The following is a 19,059-nucleotide window of genomic DNA, read 5'->3' as shown; positions in this document are numbered from 1 at the left end:
TATTCAAACAAATATATGGACAAAAAGCATTATTTAAAATAGCCTTAAGAGGAAACAACCCAAGTGCCATCAACTGATGAATGGATAAATACAATGTGGTTCGGAGGGAGGTAACCCAAGAAAACATGTTCTTGGACTTGGTCCATTCCTGCAGTGTAGTTCTTGTAAATAGGATGTTTTGATGAGGTTACTTTAGTTAAGGTATGACCCAACGGAGCTGGGATCAGTCTTAATTCTTTTTCTAAAGGCTTTATAGTTAGGCTGCAGAGAGAGAGAAAAAGGCTGAGGGAGCATCCAGAAGTTGAAAGTAAGTGGAATCAAGAAGCCAGAAGAGGCCGCCATGTGTATTGCTATGTGATAGAAAAGCCAAGGACCAAGTATCGCCAGCAGCCAGGCACAGAACACCACAGTCTTATGGTAAAAAGCAATGCCTTGATGACAGCTTAATTGTGGATGTCTCCTGGACTCAAAACTATGAGCCAGTAAGTTCCTGTTAAGCTAATCCATTGCTTAGTATTTGCTTCAGCGACAATGAAACAAAGCTTTTAGGTACCAAAAGTTGGGCAGTGCTATTGCAAATACCAAAAAAAAAAAAAAAAAAAGATGGAAATGGAAGAATTATGAGGTACATGATAAACCCTCTATTTCATTGAAAATAATTTTGGTGAAAGGTACAATGAGACCTGTGATGATTAGGCTAATGTGCCAACTTGGCCAGGTAATTGTGCCCAGTTGTTTGGTCAAGCAAGCACTGGGCTAACTGTAATACAAGGGCATTTATGGACTTTCAGCACCATTGACTTTACTGCAGTGGTAAATCATAGATAGCTGATTACAATTACATCAATCAATTACATCAATCAGGAAGATTGCCCTCAGCAATGAGTAATGCTTTATCCAATCAGTTGAATGCCTTAAAAGGGGAACTGATTCCAGCATTTAGTGAGAATTTCCCAGCTCGTCTTTGGACAGCCAGTGTTTCCCAGAATTTGTGGAGAACCTTCACTGGACTTTTAGTGGAGCCCCTGGTTGCAGCCTGCCTGCGGAACCTGGGCTTGTGCATCCCCATGGCCATGTGAGAGACTCATGAAATCGCATACTATTGACAGATATTTCTTGTTGATTCTGTTTCCCTAGAGAACACTACCTAGCACAAGGCCTTAGAAGGAAATGATGAATGTGTTATTGGAAACTGGGGGAAAGGTGTTCCTTATTTTGAAGTGGCATAGATCTTGGAAAAATTGAACTCTGATGTTGGATGGAAGGCAGAACTTGAAAGTGAAGCTCTTGGATATTTAGCTGAAGAAATTTCCGAGATATGTATGGAAGGTACATCCTGGTTTCTCTTTGTAGCTTATAAATGAAATAATAGAGGCAAGGGAAAAACTGAGAAATGAAATCTTAAGCACAAAGAAACCAGATTTTTTCTTTTTAATCCTGAACCTCTTCAGATACGGTACTCTGAGACTAAGGTAGAAGTGGCTCTGTCAGAGAGTCCCCAGAGATTAAGGCTCCATGTGAGAAACCCTATTCTCCTTGGACCAGGGATCCATTTCAATGGAAGTCATGATTGACAGGAAGAAATTGTGAAAGGTGCACTACATACAAAGCCAACAAGATTTTTGTGAAACTCATTTAAGCAGAATAATTGCTGTCCCGGACTGAAGGCAACAGAGGAGGATGAGTTAAGAAAGAATGATTTCAAAGGCAGAACCATGAAAGCTGAGGTCTGGAACAAAGAGATCTCCCTGGGTCAAGAGAGCAGACCCAGCTGAGCGTGTGGAAAGGGCAGGTTCACTCCTGCACTTGGAGGGGACCGGCCATCTGCCCCAGAGCTTGGAGAGGGTGATGTTCTCCATTGTTTAGGAAGAGTCCTACCACATAAAGCTTGGAGGAGGTGGGGCCTGTGTCCCTGGTGTTCATGGAGAGACAGGCCATCATCTCAGTGCTCAGAGAATGTGGAGGCTATGTCCCAGGATTTGTGCAAAGACTTGCTGCTATCACAATGCTTGGAGAGAGTAGAGCCTTCCTCCCATTGTTCAGGAACAGCATGGCTACTGGCTAAGCACTTGGAAGGGGTGGGTCTATTGCTCCATCAGATCCAGAATACAAAACATCAATCCAGAGGTGAATCTCAGGCCTTTAAATCTAATGGAGTTTGCCCTGCTGGGTTTCAGAAATGTTTGAGACCCATGATTCCTGATTTTCTTCCAATTTCTGCTTTCTGGAATGTGAATGTTTATCCTATGCCTGTCCTACCATTGTATATTGGAACCAGAAAACTTGTTTTCTAGCTTTTATTGGTCCATCTGAGAAGGGAATTGTGGCTTAGGACAGAACATACCTATAAATGGTTTTGATGAGACTTTATACTTAACATTGTTCCTGAAATGTCTTAAGGTTTTTGGGGTGTGGTAGTGGAATGAATGCATTTTGTATGTGGAAAGAGCATACAGAGAAAAGACTATAGTGGTTTGGAGATAAATAACCCAGAAAACAAAAGAAAAAAAAATCTACAAAACTGACCAACCAACCAACAACAAAAAAAATGTTCTTAGGCTTTGTTCATTCCTGTGGGTATGAACTCTTATAAATTGGATTTTATGATGAGATTACTTTAGTAAATGTGTGACCCAACTGAGTTTAGATGGGTCTTCATCTTATTGCTCAATATCTTATAAGGAAGGCTACAGAGAGAGAAAAAGCCAGAGAAAATACCCAGAAGCTGGAAGTCAATGGAATCAAGAAGCCAGGAGAGGCCATCATGCACATTGTCATGTCACAGAAAAGTCAAGGACCAAGGATCACCAGCAGTTACCTAGAACACCTCCATCTTCTGGAAAAAAGCATTGCCTTGATGACAACTTAGTTTTGGACTTCTCCTAGCCTCAAAGCAATGAGCCAACAAATACCTGTTGTTTCAGTCAACCCATTTCATGGTATTTGCTTCAGCAATGAGGATACTGAAACTATGTACAGTGGAATACTATTCAGCCATAAAAGGAATGAAGTCCTGATCCATAACATGTATAAACCTTAAAATCTATGAGAAGTATAATAAGCCAGATACAAATTATTTGATTCCATTTATGTGAAATATTCAGAATAAAGAAAATCAATAGAGACAAAAGGGATATTAGTGGTTGTCAGGGATATGGAGGTGGGGAGAATGGGAAGTGACTGCTTAATAGGTAGAGTGATGAAAATGCTTTGGAACTAGGTAGATGTAATGGTCACATAACATTCTGAATGTATTGAGTGCCACTGCACTGTTCACTTTAAATTGGTTAACTTTGTTACATGAATTTCACCTCAGAAAGTAATGAATAAATAAGAAAGAGAGTGATATGATACTCTTTTGATGTGTCAACTTGGCCTGACTACAGTCCCCAGTTATTCAAACACTTACCTTGTGGCTACTGTGAATGTATTTTTTAGATGTGCTTAAAGTTCTTAATCACTTGACTTTAAGTAAGAGAGATAATCCCAGATAATTTAGTTGGGTCTCATCCAATCATTGAAAGGCCTTAAAGGCAGCTTAACTTTCCATGCCAGAGAGTCCCGCCTGTACTTCCTGGTGGTCTGCTCTATAACTTTTGGACATCATACCCAGCGCCACAACTGAATAAGCCAATGCTTTGCAAGATATCTACCTCAATATACCATCTCCCACTGGTTCTGCTTCTCCGGTTGAAACCTGACTGATACAGATTGGTTCTACATTTGGAGGAAATGGTAGAAAAAAGCCATTTGCTCTTGCTTAGCCAACTCCTCGGCAACCTTCTCATATAGAAATACTAGAGACAGAGGAAATAGTTCCAAATAGCACTTTACCTCCTCAATTACCCAAACTTCTTGAGGAAATGAATTAGCAAATGAGATTGGGGGTTACAGTAGGGAGGTTAGGAAAACACCCACAGCTGAGGCCAAGGATACTCACTGAAAAAAAAAAAAGGGAAATAAATTGACTTACACCCAGCCCATAGTGAGACCCACCAACTTTCTTCCTCAATTAAACTTTTAGAAACCCTTCCAAGCAGGAGACAGGAAGAGTTTTACCTAGGAAATCTGTCAGTGCTGAGATGAACTGCCTGTCCCAAGCTGAATGATCTGAAGACAAAGACACTGGAGATTCTCTAACTAAAATGTCCAGGCATGTCTTCAGATTGGAGATAGTAGTTTCCAGTTATCCATTCTAGCCACCTGACTCTAACATGAGCAGAAAGTTGAGGGTTATCAGAAATCCAAAAAAACCCTCTCCTCTAAAAGGAAAAGAAAAAGACCAAATGACATAAACAGGAAAAAAAAAATCAAGAAAACACAGCTTGGAGACAGCAACTATGCAGAGATAAATTACACAAGTATGTATACACATACATACACACACACATACCATGAATAGATTCAGACTGATTAGAGAATCCATTTCAACCTTGAAATTGCATTTTAATCTCCAAGAGCTAAGCTTGGTATTCCTGCAAATAAAAAACTTCCCTTCATATCTTGGGGGAACCACCCTACTCACATACACAACCAAAGCTTCCTTCTCCTAGAACATGCCAGAATAACCTATGCAAGTACAAAAACAAAGCAAGCCATTAAAGAAATGGAAGATAAGAAACTTTCTGTTCAGAGATCTGGAGCAGCTGATGCAATTTGCATTCGAAATCTATGTATTTCCATGGTGCCTCCCAATTGGAAAGATACTGCTATTATGCCTAAACTAGAAATAAATATGTCACACTGAGTTAGCTGTAACTTTGAAGAAAAGGCGACTGAATTGATCATATGGGGTACTAACTTCTGAGTCCTGTCTCCATTAAACTTTCCAAAACCCGAGACTGAGTATGGCTTAGGGTGACCAAACAACCAGGTTTTCCCAGGGATATTTCAGGTTTAGTTCCCAAAGTCCCACATCCTGGGAAATCCCTCAGACTTGGGCAAAACAGAAGGGTTGCTCACCCTAGAATGGATTGCAAAATTAGGACTACAAACAGGCATTTTCACACTGAACTGAAAGTAGTCACTGTGTATAATCTAATAATCAAGTCAAAATAAATCCTACTGTAAATGTATGGAACAGAGAGAGGACGAAAGTTTAGGCCATAGGTGGGAGTGATAAAAATATAGATAACAAAAAGTCCTTGCCTGCAAAAAACACAGTCTTCTCTAGGGAAACAACTACATGCCCAGATAAGAAGTACAAGTCAGGGAACTGTGAGCAGATTGGGGATGGGAGGAGAGATTTTACATGTGGGTGTGGATTAATGTGGAAATCCCCATTGTGAAACATCCAAACTGGACTCCCTCCATCTGCTGCTTTTCTTCCTATCCTTGAAGGTAATACTTCCCCATACCAGGAAGCAGCTGAGGAAGCCCAGATTAAAGGACAAAGGTAAAGTATCTGCTTTATGATTCACTGCAATGTGCATCCCAGATTGGTGAGCATGGGCTCTGATCAGATCACAGTTGTTTGCCTTCTCTCTGCAATGTCTGGCCAGAGCTACAACTCTTTTTTTTTCCTTTGTCTTGTCCCTTGGGTCCCAGTTCCCCTCAATCTGGCCACCTACCTACCCAGAGAATCAACAAATCTTCCGGTTCCTAGATTACAAATTTTGCCACTCCTTTCCAGTCGATTGCTGTCCCCGTGTCCATGTTCTTGTTCTCTTTCACCTGCAGTATTACAATAACCTCCACACTAGCCCTTCAAAGGAGACTTAAAAGAGAAGCTCTGTCCATGGGAGTCCCCTTCAATGGCTTTCTCATCTATACAAGGAAATTTGGACCCTTTCACAGTCCTTTGGGTTCCTCTGTGATATCCTCCCAGCTGCACTTTCTTTCCCTTGTCTCTCTACACTTCCTGGCATGTGACAGATCCACTGAAGATGGTCTAGGTAGGTGTAGCAGTTTGATATGGTTATGAATTCCAAAAATAGATATTGGATTATGTTTGTAATCTGGTCTATACCTGGGCATGATTAATTTAGGATTAGGGCTTTAATTGGGCCATGTCCTTAGGACACTGAGTCCACTCACAGATAAAAGGCATGGCAAAGGACAGAGTTGAGGGCTTTTGATGTTGGAGTTTTGATGTTGGAGTTTGATGCTGAAGCCTTAAGCTGGAGTCCCAGGAAGTAAGCTTACAGAGGAAAGAGAAGCCAGCCCCAGGAAGAAAGGAAACCTGAGCCCAGAAAGAAGCAAGCCAAGGGAAGAGAGGAACCCTGAGCCCAGAGAGAAGCAAACTCCTAGAAGGGAGGAACCCAGGAAGCCTGAACCCTCGCAGTTGTCGGCAGCCATCTTGCTCCAACGCATGAAAATAGAATTTGGTAAGAGAAGTAACTGATCTTTATGGCCTGGTATCTGCAAGCTCCTGCCCCAAATAAATACCTTTTAAAAACCAACCAATTTCTGTTCTTTTGCATCAGTACCCCTTTGGCTGACTAATACAGTAGGAAAAGTTTCTAGCACACTATCTTTGCTTTCCTTCTACCTTCCTCACATCATTCCTTCCTTGCAGAAGGCACTTTATATATTGAGTACAAAGCTCTCCTTGAAGACTGGAGCCACCATTCAAGACTATGGCAGAATTCTGGATCATCTCAGCTAAAAATAGTTTCTCCCTCTTATGAACCACAAGAATTATGTACCATCTGCATAGCACTTATCAAAACTACTTACATGGTAATTTGCTAATATCAATTACTTTTTAGTTTGCTAATTTAGTTGGCTAATTACTAGTTAATTACTAATTTCACATATATGTTTTATCCCTATAGATATGTGCTTTATCACCTTGGGAGCAAGTATTCCTACATGAAAATTTGGAAATGTCACAGCTGCAGTTAATACCTTGCTTTGTACATAATAGCTGCTCAGAGATATCCATTGAAAGAATTATCTGTGGATAATACTAGGGAGTAATTTTCTTAATCAAAAAATTTGTATATACGTCTTTAAATAGAAGTATGTCATTTGTAGAGCTTATCTTCTGTGGAAGCATTTTGAAAAAAGTTAAGGAAACAAATGGAAAAAAAAAGGCACATATCCAAGTTTTTGAGTTGATTACAGTTGGCTGCATTTCATTTTAAGGGGATGAACCCAAAATGGAAATTTCTCCTCTCCACTGGAAGTAGGCAGTGTGAATCTTTATTAACGAAATGGCAGAAGATTTTAGGATATTAGCCATAGAAACCTAGCCTTGCCTCTGGTCATGGGCAGTAATCCCAATGGAAGCAAAAAGAAAAAAAAAATCCAGGGATTGATATCATATCTCCCCTCGAAGTGAATGTCCTATAATCACTCTTAAGTGGCATTGAGCTTCATGCTATTTTAACCTAATTTAAAACTCAATTTATTAGCATTAATAGCATCCTCCAAAAATAATAAATATCCCCATAGGCTGAATGACTAACCAAGTTGCCACATGACTCTCCATGTACCTTTATGTCTTCCCCCTGGAAAAGCTTCTGGAATTCTAACCTGCACTAGCGTCACTTGTTCCCTTTGGCTCCTGACCAATTAGGCAATTCCCTTCTTGCCAAGCCTTGGGAGAGATACCCAAAAGCTGCTGCAGGGAGTTCATTACTCTTAGCTCAGATCCTCTTTACTTCATTAACTTGTCAACACTGACATTTACAGCACTGGCCCAGATTCCCCAGGCAAAGGGCAAACAAATCAATAGCAGTGCCATTGGCAAGGAAGAGAGATACCAGCCAAAGAACACCAATAGGCTGTATGGTTGTATGATCTTATTAACAAAGGCTGTTGTTTTCAAATCCCTCGGGTGCCAGCTTATTTCTTATCTTCTTAACAGTTCTATAAACCAGGTTATTCCTACTTTACAGATAAGGAAACTAAGGTTTAGAGAGGTGAACTTAGTGGTGGGAACTTCATAAGACTTGAACTCAAAACTGTCAGATTCCAAAGCCCATTCATTTTTCCACCTTGCTGCTAAACACTTTTGTGAGTAAAAACAGTGGGATGTGGGGATCCTCACATCTATTCACGTGTAATAAGATGCCATTCCAAGGTCCCACTGCTCTAATATTTATATTTATGCCAGTTTTTCCTTCAAGAAATATTAGGGAGCACTTACCATATGCCTGACAATATGGTAGCAAGAAAGATAAAATCATAAGGAAGACAAAGGTCCTGTCTTTGGAACCTCATGATTGCCTCGTGCTGAGAAGTGTACTCTACCACTTACTAGAAGGGCGACCTTGGGCAGGCTGCTAACTTCTCTGTGGCTAAGTTTCCTCATCTACCATACAGGAATAATAATAGTACTTATCCTCTGGGTTGCTGTGAAGAAAAAAAAAATTGAATTAACATAAGGAAAAATCTTAGATCAATCCCTTCCAATTATTATCTCTGCTGTGACCCACCTCAATCTGAAAGAATCAGTCCTTTTACTAGGGTTTTTTACAAGACAATAACATTCAGACAAAAAGAAGAGACAAAGCCATGGGAGAGGGAAGCTGAAAGAATGAAACCTGGAAGAAAAAGGAGAGACCAGTAGGCACCACCATTCGCCTTGCCAAATGACGGAGGAGTCAAGGATTGCTGACAGCTGGTGTTTGAACAGAAAGCCTCACCTTGAAAATATCTTGCTTTGGACAATTTCTTGGCCCCAAACTGTAAGCTAATAAATTCCCATCATTTAAGCAAAAACATTTTATGGCATCTGCGTAAAGCAGCCTAAGAAATTAAAACAATGGTCTCACACATTGTGTGGACCATGGCAATGCCAATGACTTTGAAGTTATCTAATATTTGTAATCAGTAACAACCATGCCAAGTAGCTGCTGGTAGACCAATCATACCACCCTTTTCAACACAGTCAAATGAAGACGTGAGGCCACCCTTCTTAGAAATAGAATAGCAAGTGCTCCTCTGAGCTCAGGACAGTCTGTATTTGGAAACAACCTGTCATCAAAACATTGCTTGATTTGTTTATTACTCAGTGGTATATAGAGAGCAACAGGTGAAGGATCACAAAGGAGTACCTAGAGGGCATGCTGTTTAAAGAGGATTTTTGCTCTTGTCAAAAAACAGTTTTGCTTTGACAGACCAGCACAGAGAATGGGTAAGCCTGGGCTCCTAGCATAAAGTGATTCATTTAAGGAACAGAAATACAGCTGCATTTTTTAAACAGGAGAAAACATGCATTATTTTTGCATGAGGAGAAACTAAATTATCTATTGAATGTCTGCATGGGGGAAAAAAAACAACAAAAACCCCATATCACCATGTTGCAAGTCAATGTTTCTTCTCTATAAAGGAGAAAATACAAGATGTGTATATTTGGGAAGTGGGGATTCTTACTGAAATCTGATAATTCAGGATATTTTAAAATACATCATCATTTCATGATGCCAGAAATCAGATTTGAGTAATAATTCTGAAGTATTTAATTAATCACAGAAATAGCATCATTAAGTATTTCCCAGACACATTATGAGATAATTACCCACAATATTAGAACTTAGTTCAGGAAGTGGTTGTACACTGGGATCTTTCTATTTGCTAAAAAGGTAGGTATGACTGTAAACAAATTGAAACATTATTTAAGAAACCAGTGCATTCAAAATGAATGAATTCCTCAGTATAGTCAGTTGGGAAGCTACAAACTCATAAAGAGAAGATAACATTTATTTTCTAAAACAGCATCTCTCAACTATGTTTTCTGTTGCAACACACTTTCTTGATATACACAAACATAATGTATTCCCCCAATTATGCACAATTTCTAGCCTACCTACCCCCGTAACTGCATGTCCTTCCTCCTTGCTTAAGAGACCATTGCAGAATGCAGATGAGAATGTGTGGGTCTTATTGGACAGTGGTTAATTTTGCCTCCATCCAATTCATCTCATGCTCTTGGTTTCCCTTTGAGGATAACTTTCCTCCACATTCTCCATGCAAATGGTTGACACTGATCTGACCCCATCACTCCTCCAGAGGCACATAATCCAGGCATGACCACTCATTGTGTTCCAACATCCTGGTCATTGCTGTAGTCTAGGATTGTTCAATGGCACAGATTGGTCCCTTGAGACTCAACCTCAGGATTTTTCTAGAACTTTTAGAAATGTGAGGATTTCTTTCCACTGGAGCTGTTAAACAAGTAGTCTTCTAAGCCAGGAGTTACTGATTTCACCTTTGTTACCACTGAAATCCTGCTTGAGAATGAAGCCCCACTCAGAGGTAAGCAGAAACAAAAGCAGAGGGAGAAACAGACTGACAGATTGACAATGGTTTAATCATATTGATAAATGAGCCCTGAACCCAGCCTGCCTGAAGTCTGTCCTACATCGTGAAACTTCCAGTTTGGCAAAGTATGATAATCTCTTTTGATGTTGCTGTTTAAGCTGATATGAATTGCCCATATCCTTGATTGGAAGCCCACATCTTCACAGTTCATCTTGGCTAAGAACTGCAGATTTAGAACACTTGAGTGCTTCTTTGGAAGATATCTTTATAGTCATCTTTCCTGACACATTTAAAAAAACATCAGTATCAATTTTCCCTTATTTTCCACCATTTTAAAAAATCAATACCAGTTTCAACTAACATGTATTGAGTGTGTACTATATCCTAATTACTTTGCAACTCTGTGAATCAAGTGTTACCATCATCATTTTGTTGATGAAGAATTACAAACAGATTGGGTAACTTCACCAACAATGTCTCACAGCAGCAGTTAATTACAGCAGAGAGATTCAAACATGGATCTCTTTGCCTCCAAAAAGCTGAGCACATTCCACTACACGATTTTGCTTGCCTGTTTAATACTGACTCCACCAGATTTGAATCAGAAGATCGTTGCAAGTGTGTACAAAATCAAAAGGGAACTAGAGAATAGTCTTCCAAAATGAGAACTGTGAAGCAGGCACCTTTCATTTGTATGCATAAATTCTGCTGTTCTCTAAAAATGGTAGCCATAACTCATACTGCACAAGATGCTCAGAAAAATGATTTAACATGAAAGCAATCAGAGTATTCATTCAGCAATTCTGTAAAGTTGCATAAGACACAGTTGGCTTGAAGTTTAAAACTGAGGGATAGGGTAGAATTAAAGAGACCCTGTGCTATAAAAGTAATCACAACTAACTTTATCTTAACAGGACAAAAGCATATGACAGTATCCGTGGATAAGCCCTGCGATTTCCAGATTCACTGAGTTTTATGCAGGTTGAGAAGAAATTCTGTCAATATACTTATATGTATATATGTACAGGGCCATGTGACTGATGCCATGTGGGAAAACAGTCATCAGGCCCATGAATGGAGTCTAGGCGATGAGTGACATTTTGCCTACTGACCTAGCTAGTAGGCAGGAAATGTAATAAATGCCGGCTGCATACACAAATAATGTTGTCTCTATGCCCTGAGTGCAAATTCAATTTTAGTGTTGCTTCAGAATTTGGGAGCTATAATTCAAAAGCAGTACTACCATTTCTTTTTCACCTAAACATAAAAGTGTTGCTAACCTTAACAAGTACAACTTCCTAAATCTGCAGACCACATTTGGTAGATTAAAATAGGGGGAATCAATAACAGAAAACAAACAAGAATAAAAAAAAGACATGGTTTCTTCTAGCAGTTTCAAGCTTTTAGAATTCTAAAATCTGAGTTTACACAGGGAATTAGAAATATTTAGATGAGGCACACTCTGTTTGACTTTGAAGAATTCATTTGTACCTTTTCTCTTGAATTAAATGCTTTTCTAGAAATAGATGATTTTGCCCAAATGGACGATTTCTCCAAATATGCTCTCTTTTTTCTTCTTTACAATGCTACTTTTGCTTGATGCAGTACGCCAGAACCATGTAATCTTCCTCAAAAGACAAGGAGATGTCGACAAGCTAAGGGTCAAAGGAGAAAACTAGCAACGTACTATAACTTATCCTAGATGAGCACTATTTTGCCTAGCGATCCAACCCAACAATACATTTTTAATGTTAATGATTATATCTGTTATTTTCAAGGACTAATCTCTACACCGTAGGAGCCCTCAGAAAAGATACTGAGTTATTGATTGGAGCACCGTGGCATGTACTAAGTCAGTATCCTCAAGGATTGTGCATTGGTCCCTCCTCTCAGAAAAGGAAAGCAAACTTGCGCTTGCTTTATGCTGGGGTGCTCTCCACGGTGCTGAAGAAAATAATAACATTTACTAAATGTCTTCACTGGTGACATCTATTCAGAACATTTGTATACACTTATTTTTACAAGGAAAATGCCCTACAGAGAGCAAGTCTTTTCTATAATTGTGGAGTATACCTTAGTTTGTCATAAATTCCACGTATCCTTTTCTTCTCCATCCTTTCCAGTTTCCTCCTGTATGCCCTCAAGCTCTTTCTGACACATTTGGCTTTTCCTTTGCTTCCAAAGCATTCTCTGGATGTGTACCCCCTCCTAATTAGTGATTCTAATATTTTGCTCTCTCTTTTCACCTCTAGTTAGAGATCTTTCATAGACCACAAGTGTGTAGGTTAACTGTGGCTCCAAATCCTCCTGTCAATTTGAATGGGAAAGAAACCCAGCAGGCAAGCACCCCTTACCCTATTACAATGAAGAAATTTCACAGGGTATTATTTTTCAGTCTTAACAATGTTCTTTCCTACACGATAATCAGAAAGCATCAGAAACAAAATGACAAAGTGTTCTTCAATAAGGTAATTATTTTACTTTATTGTTTTAAAGTTTTATCCTATCATCATTATACGTTATAGGTTTAAGTGGGGGTATAAAGGAATGTTTTACATACTAGCAAGATTCATGCAGGAGTTTTGAAATGAGGGTGCTTTTGGAGCTTACATCACTTACACAAAGTAAGTGTCATAGACAAATCATGGGATTTCTGGTCAAACATCCCTAATTATGTCTCCTCCCTAGGTTCTTCTGTCTTGGTTGAAGTGAAGGTTAAATGGCCCAAAATATATGTCAACATAAGACAATAATGATAGACCAGATACTCTAGAAGATAATTTTGTCTCATTAAAACCAACAGACATATTTTTTACACCTTGCTGAGATACCAAGAAACAAAGAAGAATCCTAAATTTGGGGGAAATATTTGGAGAAAAGGTTGAAATTACAGCAAGGAGACATAATACAACATTAGGGATGCCTTGGGGGCAAACGCCTGAATTATCATGAGGATGAATAGGATTCCAAGCCTTGAGACCTTATGAAGCAAAGATGCTGAATCTGAGATACAAATTAAGATTTAAGAAAAGTAGATCAGGAAAAATAAAATGACGTAACAGCAAAGGAAACAAACTGAAAACCTGATGATCTCTAATATGGTTTTGAATGGAAAAAAAGTAATGCAAATAATATATTATAATATTAATACTAACAACATTTCCCCTGAAAATGTTCAACCAGAGGCTTGCTCTCATTCAGGTCTGGAGTTCAAACTTATAAACTCCCTGTGTTCAGGAAAAAAAAAAGTGAGAAATTGAAATAGTTCAAAGTCTGTAGCATCTCCTGGCACCTGGAAGAAACAAACATAAATCTTTCCTGGAGGAATGTTTACCATATTTTGATCCTCACTCTTCCAACAAGTTAATTTCAACCAAATATGAACTCACATACACACACAAATATATATACTTACAGTATAAGGAAATAAGCTACCATAGGAAAACAGTAAATAACAGATTTGGACCCTCCCAGACCTCACAGGTTGGAATTATCAGAGACAAAATATTCGATCATGATTAATGTTAAGGGCATAAAAAATGGAAACAGTGACAATAAGCGGAAAAAAGACTATCATAATTAACTGGCATGTTTGATAAAGAACAAAAGGCTACTTTAGAAATGAAAAACATAATGAACAAAGACATTAAATAGATTAAATGCAATTATTAGGCATAGAAAAAGAAAGAATTAATGAATTTGAAGGTAAAATAAAATAAATGTCAAAGAATTCAAGATTGAAAAGAGTAAAAAGTATGAAAAGTGGGTGAGAGACATAGGATTAGAATTCAGAAGTCTAAGACTTATCTAATTAAAGTCTAGGAGAACTGAATAGAGAGAATAAAGAAGCTCTGTTTGATATGCTTAGAATTTTTAAGAATGATGAAAGGTTATACATAGACACTGAAAGAACAGATATCAAGTGAGATAGTTAAAAAGAAAGATAGTGAGATAGTTAAAAAGAAAACTACAGCCAGATACATGGCAATAAAACCTTAAAACACCAAAGCAAAAAAGATGGCCTAATAAGTAGTGGGTGGATGAAGAGGGAGGGGGAATTGGTGATCAGATCATTCTTAAAGGCAGGACAGATTGACAGCAGACTTCTCAACATTTACAGACAGAAGCCAAAAAAGAAGAATACCAGTGATATGACAGCAAGCATTAAAAAAAAAAAAAAAAAAGAACTAATTATTAACCTTTCCTATATCTTTGGTCTAAATACCCCAACTATGACCAATTCAAACTATCATCAGCACATCGCTGAATGTAAAGTCGGGAAGAGAATTACATAATCAGCTCTCAGAAGCTGGGGTGAGCTGGCTCCATCAAACCCCTAGATCAGCATCTAAGAGGTTATATTGTTCAATATAGTGTTGGAAGTCTAGCAAGATTATCTACCAATAAACAATGACCTTTTTGCAGATAAAAATAAAGGGTTTACAACCTAAGGCCCCTTAACCTAAAGAATTTCAAAAGGAATTATTTTGGAAAGAAGGAAATCAAATCTGACATGAAGTAGAAAGGTCTGATATATAGGAAGGGATGAGGAGTAAACAAATCAGTGGCTATATGAATAAAACAAAATAAAGGTTGTCTACATAAAATAATAATTGCTATTAGGAAGAACAAATGGAATAAAAAATAAACAAACAAAAGGTAAAAACCAGTAAATGGATCCTTTCAATTGACTCATTCAAATGCCAATTGTGGGAAACTAAAATTGACATTTTCCATGCCCTACTGTGGCTTGGTTTCTGGATGCACACTATGTTCTGATAATCAGGTGTCCTTTATGAATCTCGAAGTCTATTGTATGAAAAAGGTCATTTTCCCACCCCTTCAGCTGTCCCTTTGTAAAGTCATGGATACATGAAATGTTCTCTATAGCTGCTTTCAAGAGAGTTTCTTCCATGATTTGGGAGTTGACGGGCAGCAGAAGAGTCATGGTGGCCCCTGGTCTCCACCTAGATCAGTGTCCTCAGAGGGAAGAGCTTCTCATTAGTCGTCTGTTACTGCTTGGGGAGTCATTCCTAAACACTTCAACAGGAACACATGCTTTAGGTGCGGCCACAATTTTGAAAGTAAGTAAATTCCTGTATGAAATCTTTTCTGTCTCGAAATACCTGGAGTTACTAATGTTTTCTGCACTGTCCTCTGATTGATGTAGGGACAGGACATAAAATCATGGGAAAAGATGGGCAAATGGAAAACAATACAACTGTATAATTTATCCCAAAATGCAAAAGGACCTTCATTCATCAATTTAAGAGAAAAGAAAAAGAAAAAAAAACATAACAAACAGAGATGGCCAGGTTGGAGATGAAAAGCAAAATCCAGCTATATGCTCTTCATAAGAGTCATATGTAAAAAACTTCAGGAAAGGTAAAGATGGAAAGTAAAAGGATGGAAAGGATAGACCCAGCAAATAATAACTAAACCAAAATGAACAATATTGCTGTTGCTACATAAAAACAGACAAACTAGATTTAAGTACAAAAATACATTATGAGAGTTTTAAAAATAGTCACTTGAGAATGCTCAAAGGTCTGATTTGACAGGAAGATATAACACTTCCAATTGTGTAGGTAACTAATTAATACCCTTATTATACGTAAAATGAAAATCTACAGAATTTCCAGGACATGGGGTAAGCCCACCATTATAGTAGGAGATTTCAAGACTCTTTCAACTATTGATTAATTAGTAGAGAAATTAAGGATTTGAACAACCCAATTAGCAGCACTTCATAAAAGCGTCCATAAAGTATGTATAAATTCTGACCCCTACCCTGCCACACATTTATCTTAGCATCTCCTGTACCAGAAATCTTTGCTTCTAGACCTTGGATATTATGGGAGCAATAGGTTGCTTAATTGAAACAAATAAATGCCCTGATAAAAACTATTAATTCACATTTTTTAAAGACCACTGCAAAGGTATGAAATAAAACAACTCACCTGTGACTTTGCCCAAAGTGAGTGACCTTACAGCTTTGAACTCGACTTCCAAGGAGAAGTTATAACTGAGTCGGAGTTGCTGATCCATCTATAGCAAAACAGAAGACAAAGAGAGGTCTGCAGGTAAAGGGCATAAAACACTCCCATTTGGAAAGAGCTTCAAAACACACACAGAGCAGACCCCTCTCTAGGGTTTTCTTTCTGGAGAGATTAGAAAGGGCTGACTAATTTGCCCACCAATTCACATAAAATACCCCTTTCTTTCCTCTTCTCAAATAAGGGCTTTCACAAAAGTCTTCTCCCTGGGAAATCCTATACAGCTTTTCACAGGTAGTTATCTCCCACTGAGATTTTCTCACCAAATTCCTTCTTGCAAACAAGCAAACAAATGAAACCTTCCCAGGAACTGACCGTGTAGGATTAGCACTTAATGGAAAGCAGGACTCATTCTACATTTATCTCTACTTGTCCCTTCTGTCTTTAAGTCTACAGCTGCCCCCTTTGCTCCCTGATGCTGGCCTGTTCTAACTCAGGTGTGGGCTGGTGTATCCTCCTGGGCAAGGGTTCAGTTTGATAAAAAAGGTAACTAGCACTCCTTGGATTATGACAGACCAGACTGCTGATAAGACCAACTTTGGTGACAAAATACAGTGACAAAGTCACCATCCAAGGTCTCCGAAGCTGAAAGTCAAACTGAACTTCAGTGTCCTTGCTTACTCTGTATTTCCAGGACCATTTTTTGGGAACTCTCCTTTACTCACCCATTGCTAATTCCAATTCCATCTTTGTGTTCTGCACCTCCCCATTCCTAGACAGCTGTCTCCATCCATCCCCACATTTTTCAGTCTAGTTAAACCATACCAGTTTCTTCCATGTTCAGCTGTGAGTATCCTTATGATGCTACCTCTGGAAAAGATCCTCATTAACTTTCAGTTCATCTGTATGAACCCACATGGAGGCATTCATACATTGAGGAGACAAAGGCCCCATCAGCTGGGGAACACATCTCAGGGAGGAACCCATCTAGGACTGATACCCTTTTCTCTCAGATCCCCCTACTGTGGCTCTCCATTCTGCCACCCCTTCCACCTGGACTGGTTTTCCTCTAGGACATTACTGGGTTGCAGTGGTTTTTCCTGTGGCAGAAGTCACTTTCTATGCCCTGTGATACATGATTGCATGCTTTGTTACCATCTTATTGACTAAATTAGACAACAATAATATTTATTAGTTGAACACTTAGTAGTGGATTGAACCAGAGACCGTGTAAGGAGAAAGCTGGTGCTCAATCACTGAGACACATCAGCTTCCCTGAGTTGGCTTTTCTTTTCTTTTGCTTGTTGTTTGTTTCTGGTTTGTTTTTTCTTTGTCAAGAAGCACCGGGAACAAAACCTAAGACTTCCTGTGTAGGAAGCAGGTGCACAACTGCTTGAGCCACATCTGCTCCCCAAGCACAATATTTTTGAGCATTTAAGATGTCCAACATTTGTCATCTGGCCTAGACAAGTTTTACCAATCTTGGAACCTTGGATATCCAGTAATCTTGCTCGTGTTATTACATGGGTGGGAAAAGGAAGATAAGTGGAACAAATATTTATTGAGTGAGCCATATTTGCAAGGTTCTCTGCCTGGTTCTATAATCTATATATTGGAAGATTTACAATTGACTGGGGTCAGTTGCATACCACCCCCCACCCCCACACACACACCTTTTTATAGATAAACAGAAGTTCAGAAAGATAAGTTGTCAAAAATAGCATAGCATAAGTGATGGGGCAGAGATTTACATCCAAGTCTGTCTTCCTCCAGGAATGCTTCTTTCTACTTCAGGATCTTCAAAGGAGGGAATTAACTAATTGTTTTCAAATATTTTTGACCTCTTCTTCCCTATAGTCTAGCATTCTGGCATTTGATTAATCTGCTTAATGTTATCAATTCATTTTAAATAAGGGCAGAGATGGTCATTCCCACTACCTTCTCTTTTTTGGAGGGGTAGGGGTGGGCACCTGGTTCTTAAAAGACTCAACCCAGATTCTAATTTTCAAGTTGTTTTGAGGAGTTCTATTTCCTGGTGTCAGGCCCAGTCCCCAAACTCTCTTTTCTAGTGTCAAGACAACCAGAGAAGAAGAAGAGTAACTCAGGACTTAGGGTTTGTGATGGAATCTATTCTTAGGGACCAGATGCCTCTGGATGGCTGAGCATGGTGATAACAGCCTCCGTCCCTCTCTTAACAGGTTCTGAGTAGTGCTTGAGACCCTGCTCTGGAGGGCCTAGTGGTAGGGCTGGAGTGCAGAAATGGATTGCCTTTTACTGTTTTCATTGAACAATTTGTTCTAAGCAGAGAGGGAGAGTGAAATCTAGATTGAGTGGGGAGATAGGTGTCAGAGAAGCATGTGTGCTGTGTTACTGTGTCAATAAATTGATTTAAAGTTTAAAACAAAACAAAACACACAAAAACATCTCTTTTTGCTCTATAGAATGCTTTGGAAATAGCATGTTCTCAACCAACATGCACTGACTGCTGACTATTAATTGATTGTTGGAGATCCTGCTCTCTCACTGCTGTTTTCATTTGTGAAAATATGAGGAAGGAACAGGAACTATGGATACAAATGCCCTCTGAAATGCTCTCCAGAGGTCCCATCTAGACCTCACTCAAAATACATTTGAATCAGAAATGATCATTTCCAATCTCTCAATTTGGCTCCAATTCCAACTTGCTCCAAAGGCTTCTCCCTCCCTTATTTCTTGACTAAATTCTACAGGTAAGCCCACTAAATTCTGATCACTCAAGGGTTGTTATTTGTACCATATTTCCATACATTTGACAATAATTCCTGAAATTCTACCTAATCGATAAAACTAATAATCACTCCTGACCTCTCCC

At 38.9% G+C, this 19,059-nt stretch overlaps 1 protein-coding gene across 1 annotated transcript in view; it reads right to left on the bottom strand.

The window, feature by feature from the left end:
* Positions 1-19,059, bottom strand: part of CNTNAP5 (contactin associated protein family member 5) — an 810,000-nt gene that overhangs the window by 28,739 nt on the left and 762,202 nt on the right. Inside the window, exon 21 of the mRNA XM_058301170.2 lies at positions 16,173-16,260. Coding sequence (XP_058157153.1) covers positions 16,173-16,260 — 88 coding nt within the window. The remainder of the gene's footprint in view (positions 1-16,172; positions 16,261-19,059) is intronic.

This window comes from Dasypus novemcinctus, chromosome 7, assembly GCF_030445035.2.
Source record: "Dasypus novemcinctus isolate mDasNov1 chromosome 7, mDasNov1.1.hap2, whole genome shotgun sequence".
In the NCBI taxonomy this organism is placed as follows: domain Eukaryota; kingdom Metazoa; phylum Chordata; class Mammalia; order Cingulata; family Dasypodidae; genus Dasypus; species Dasypus novemcinctus.
Note: the sequence above shows the minus strand (reverse complement) of the source record. Positions and strands in the feature narration are given on the sequence as shown.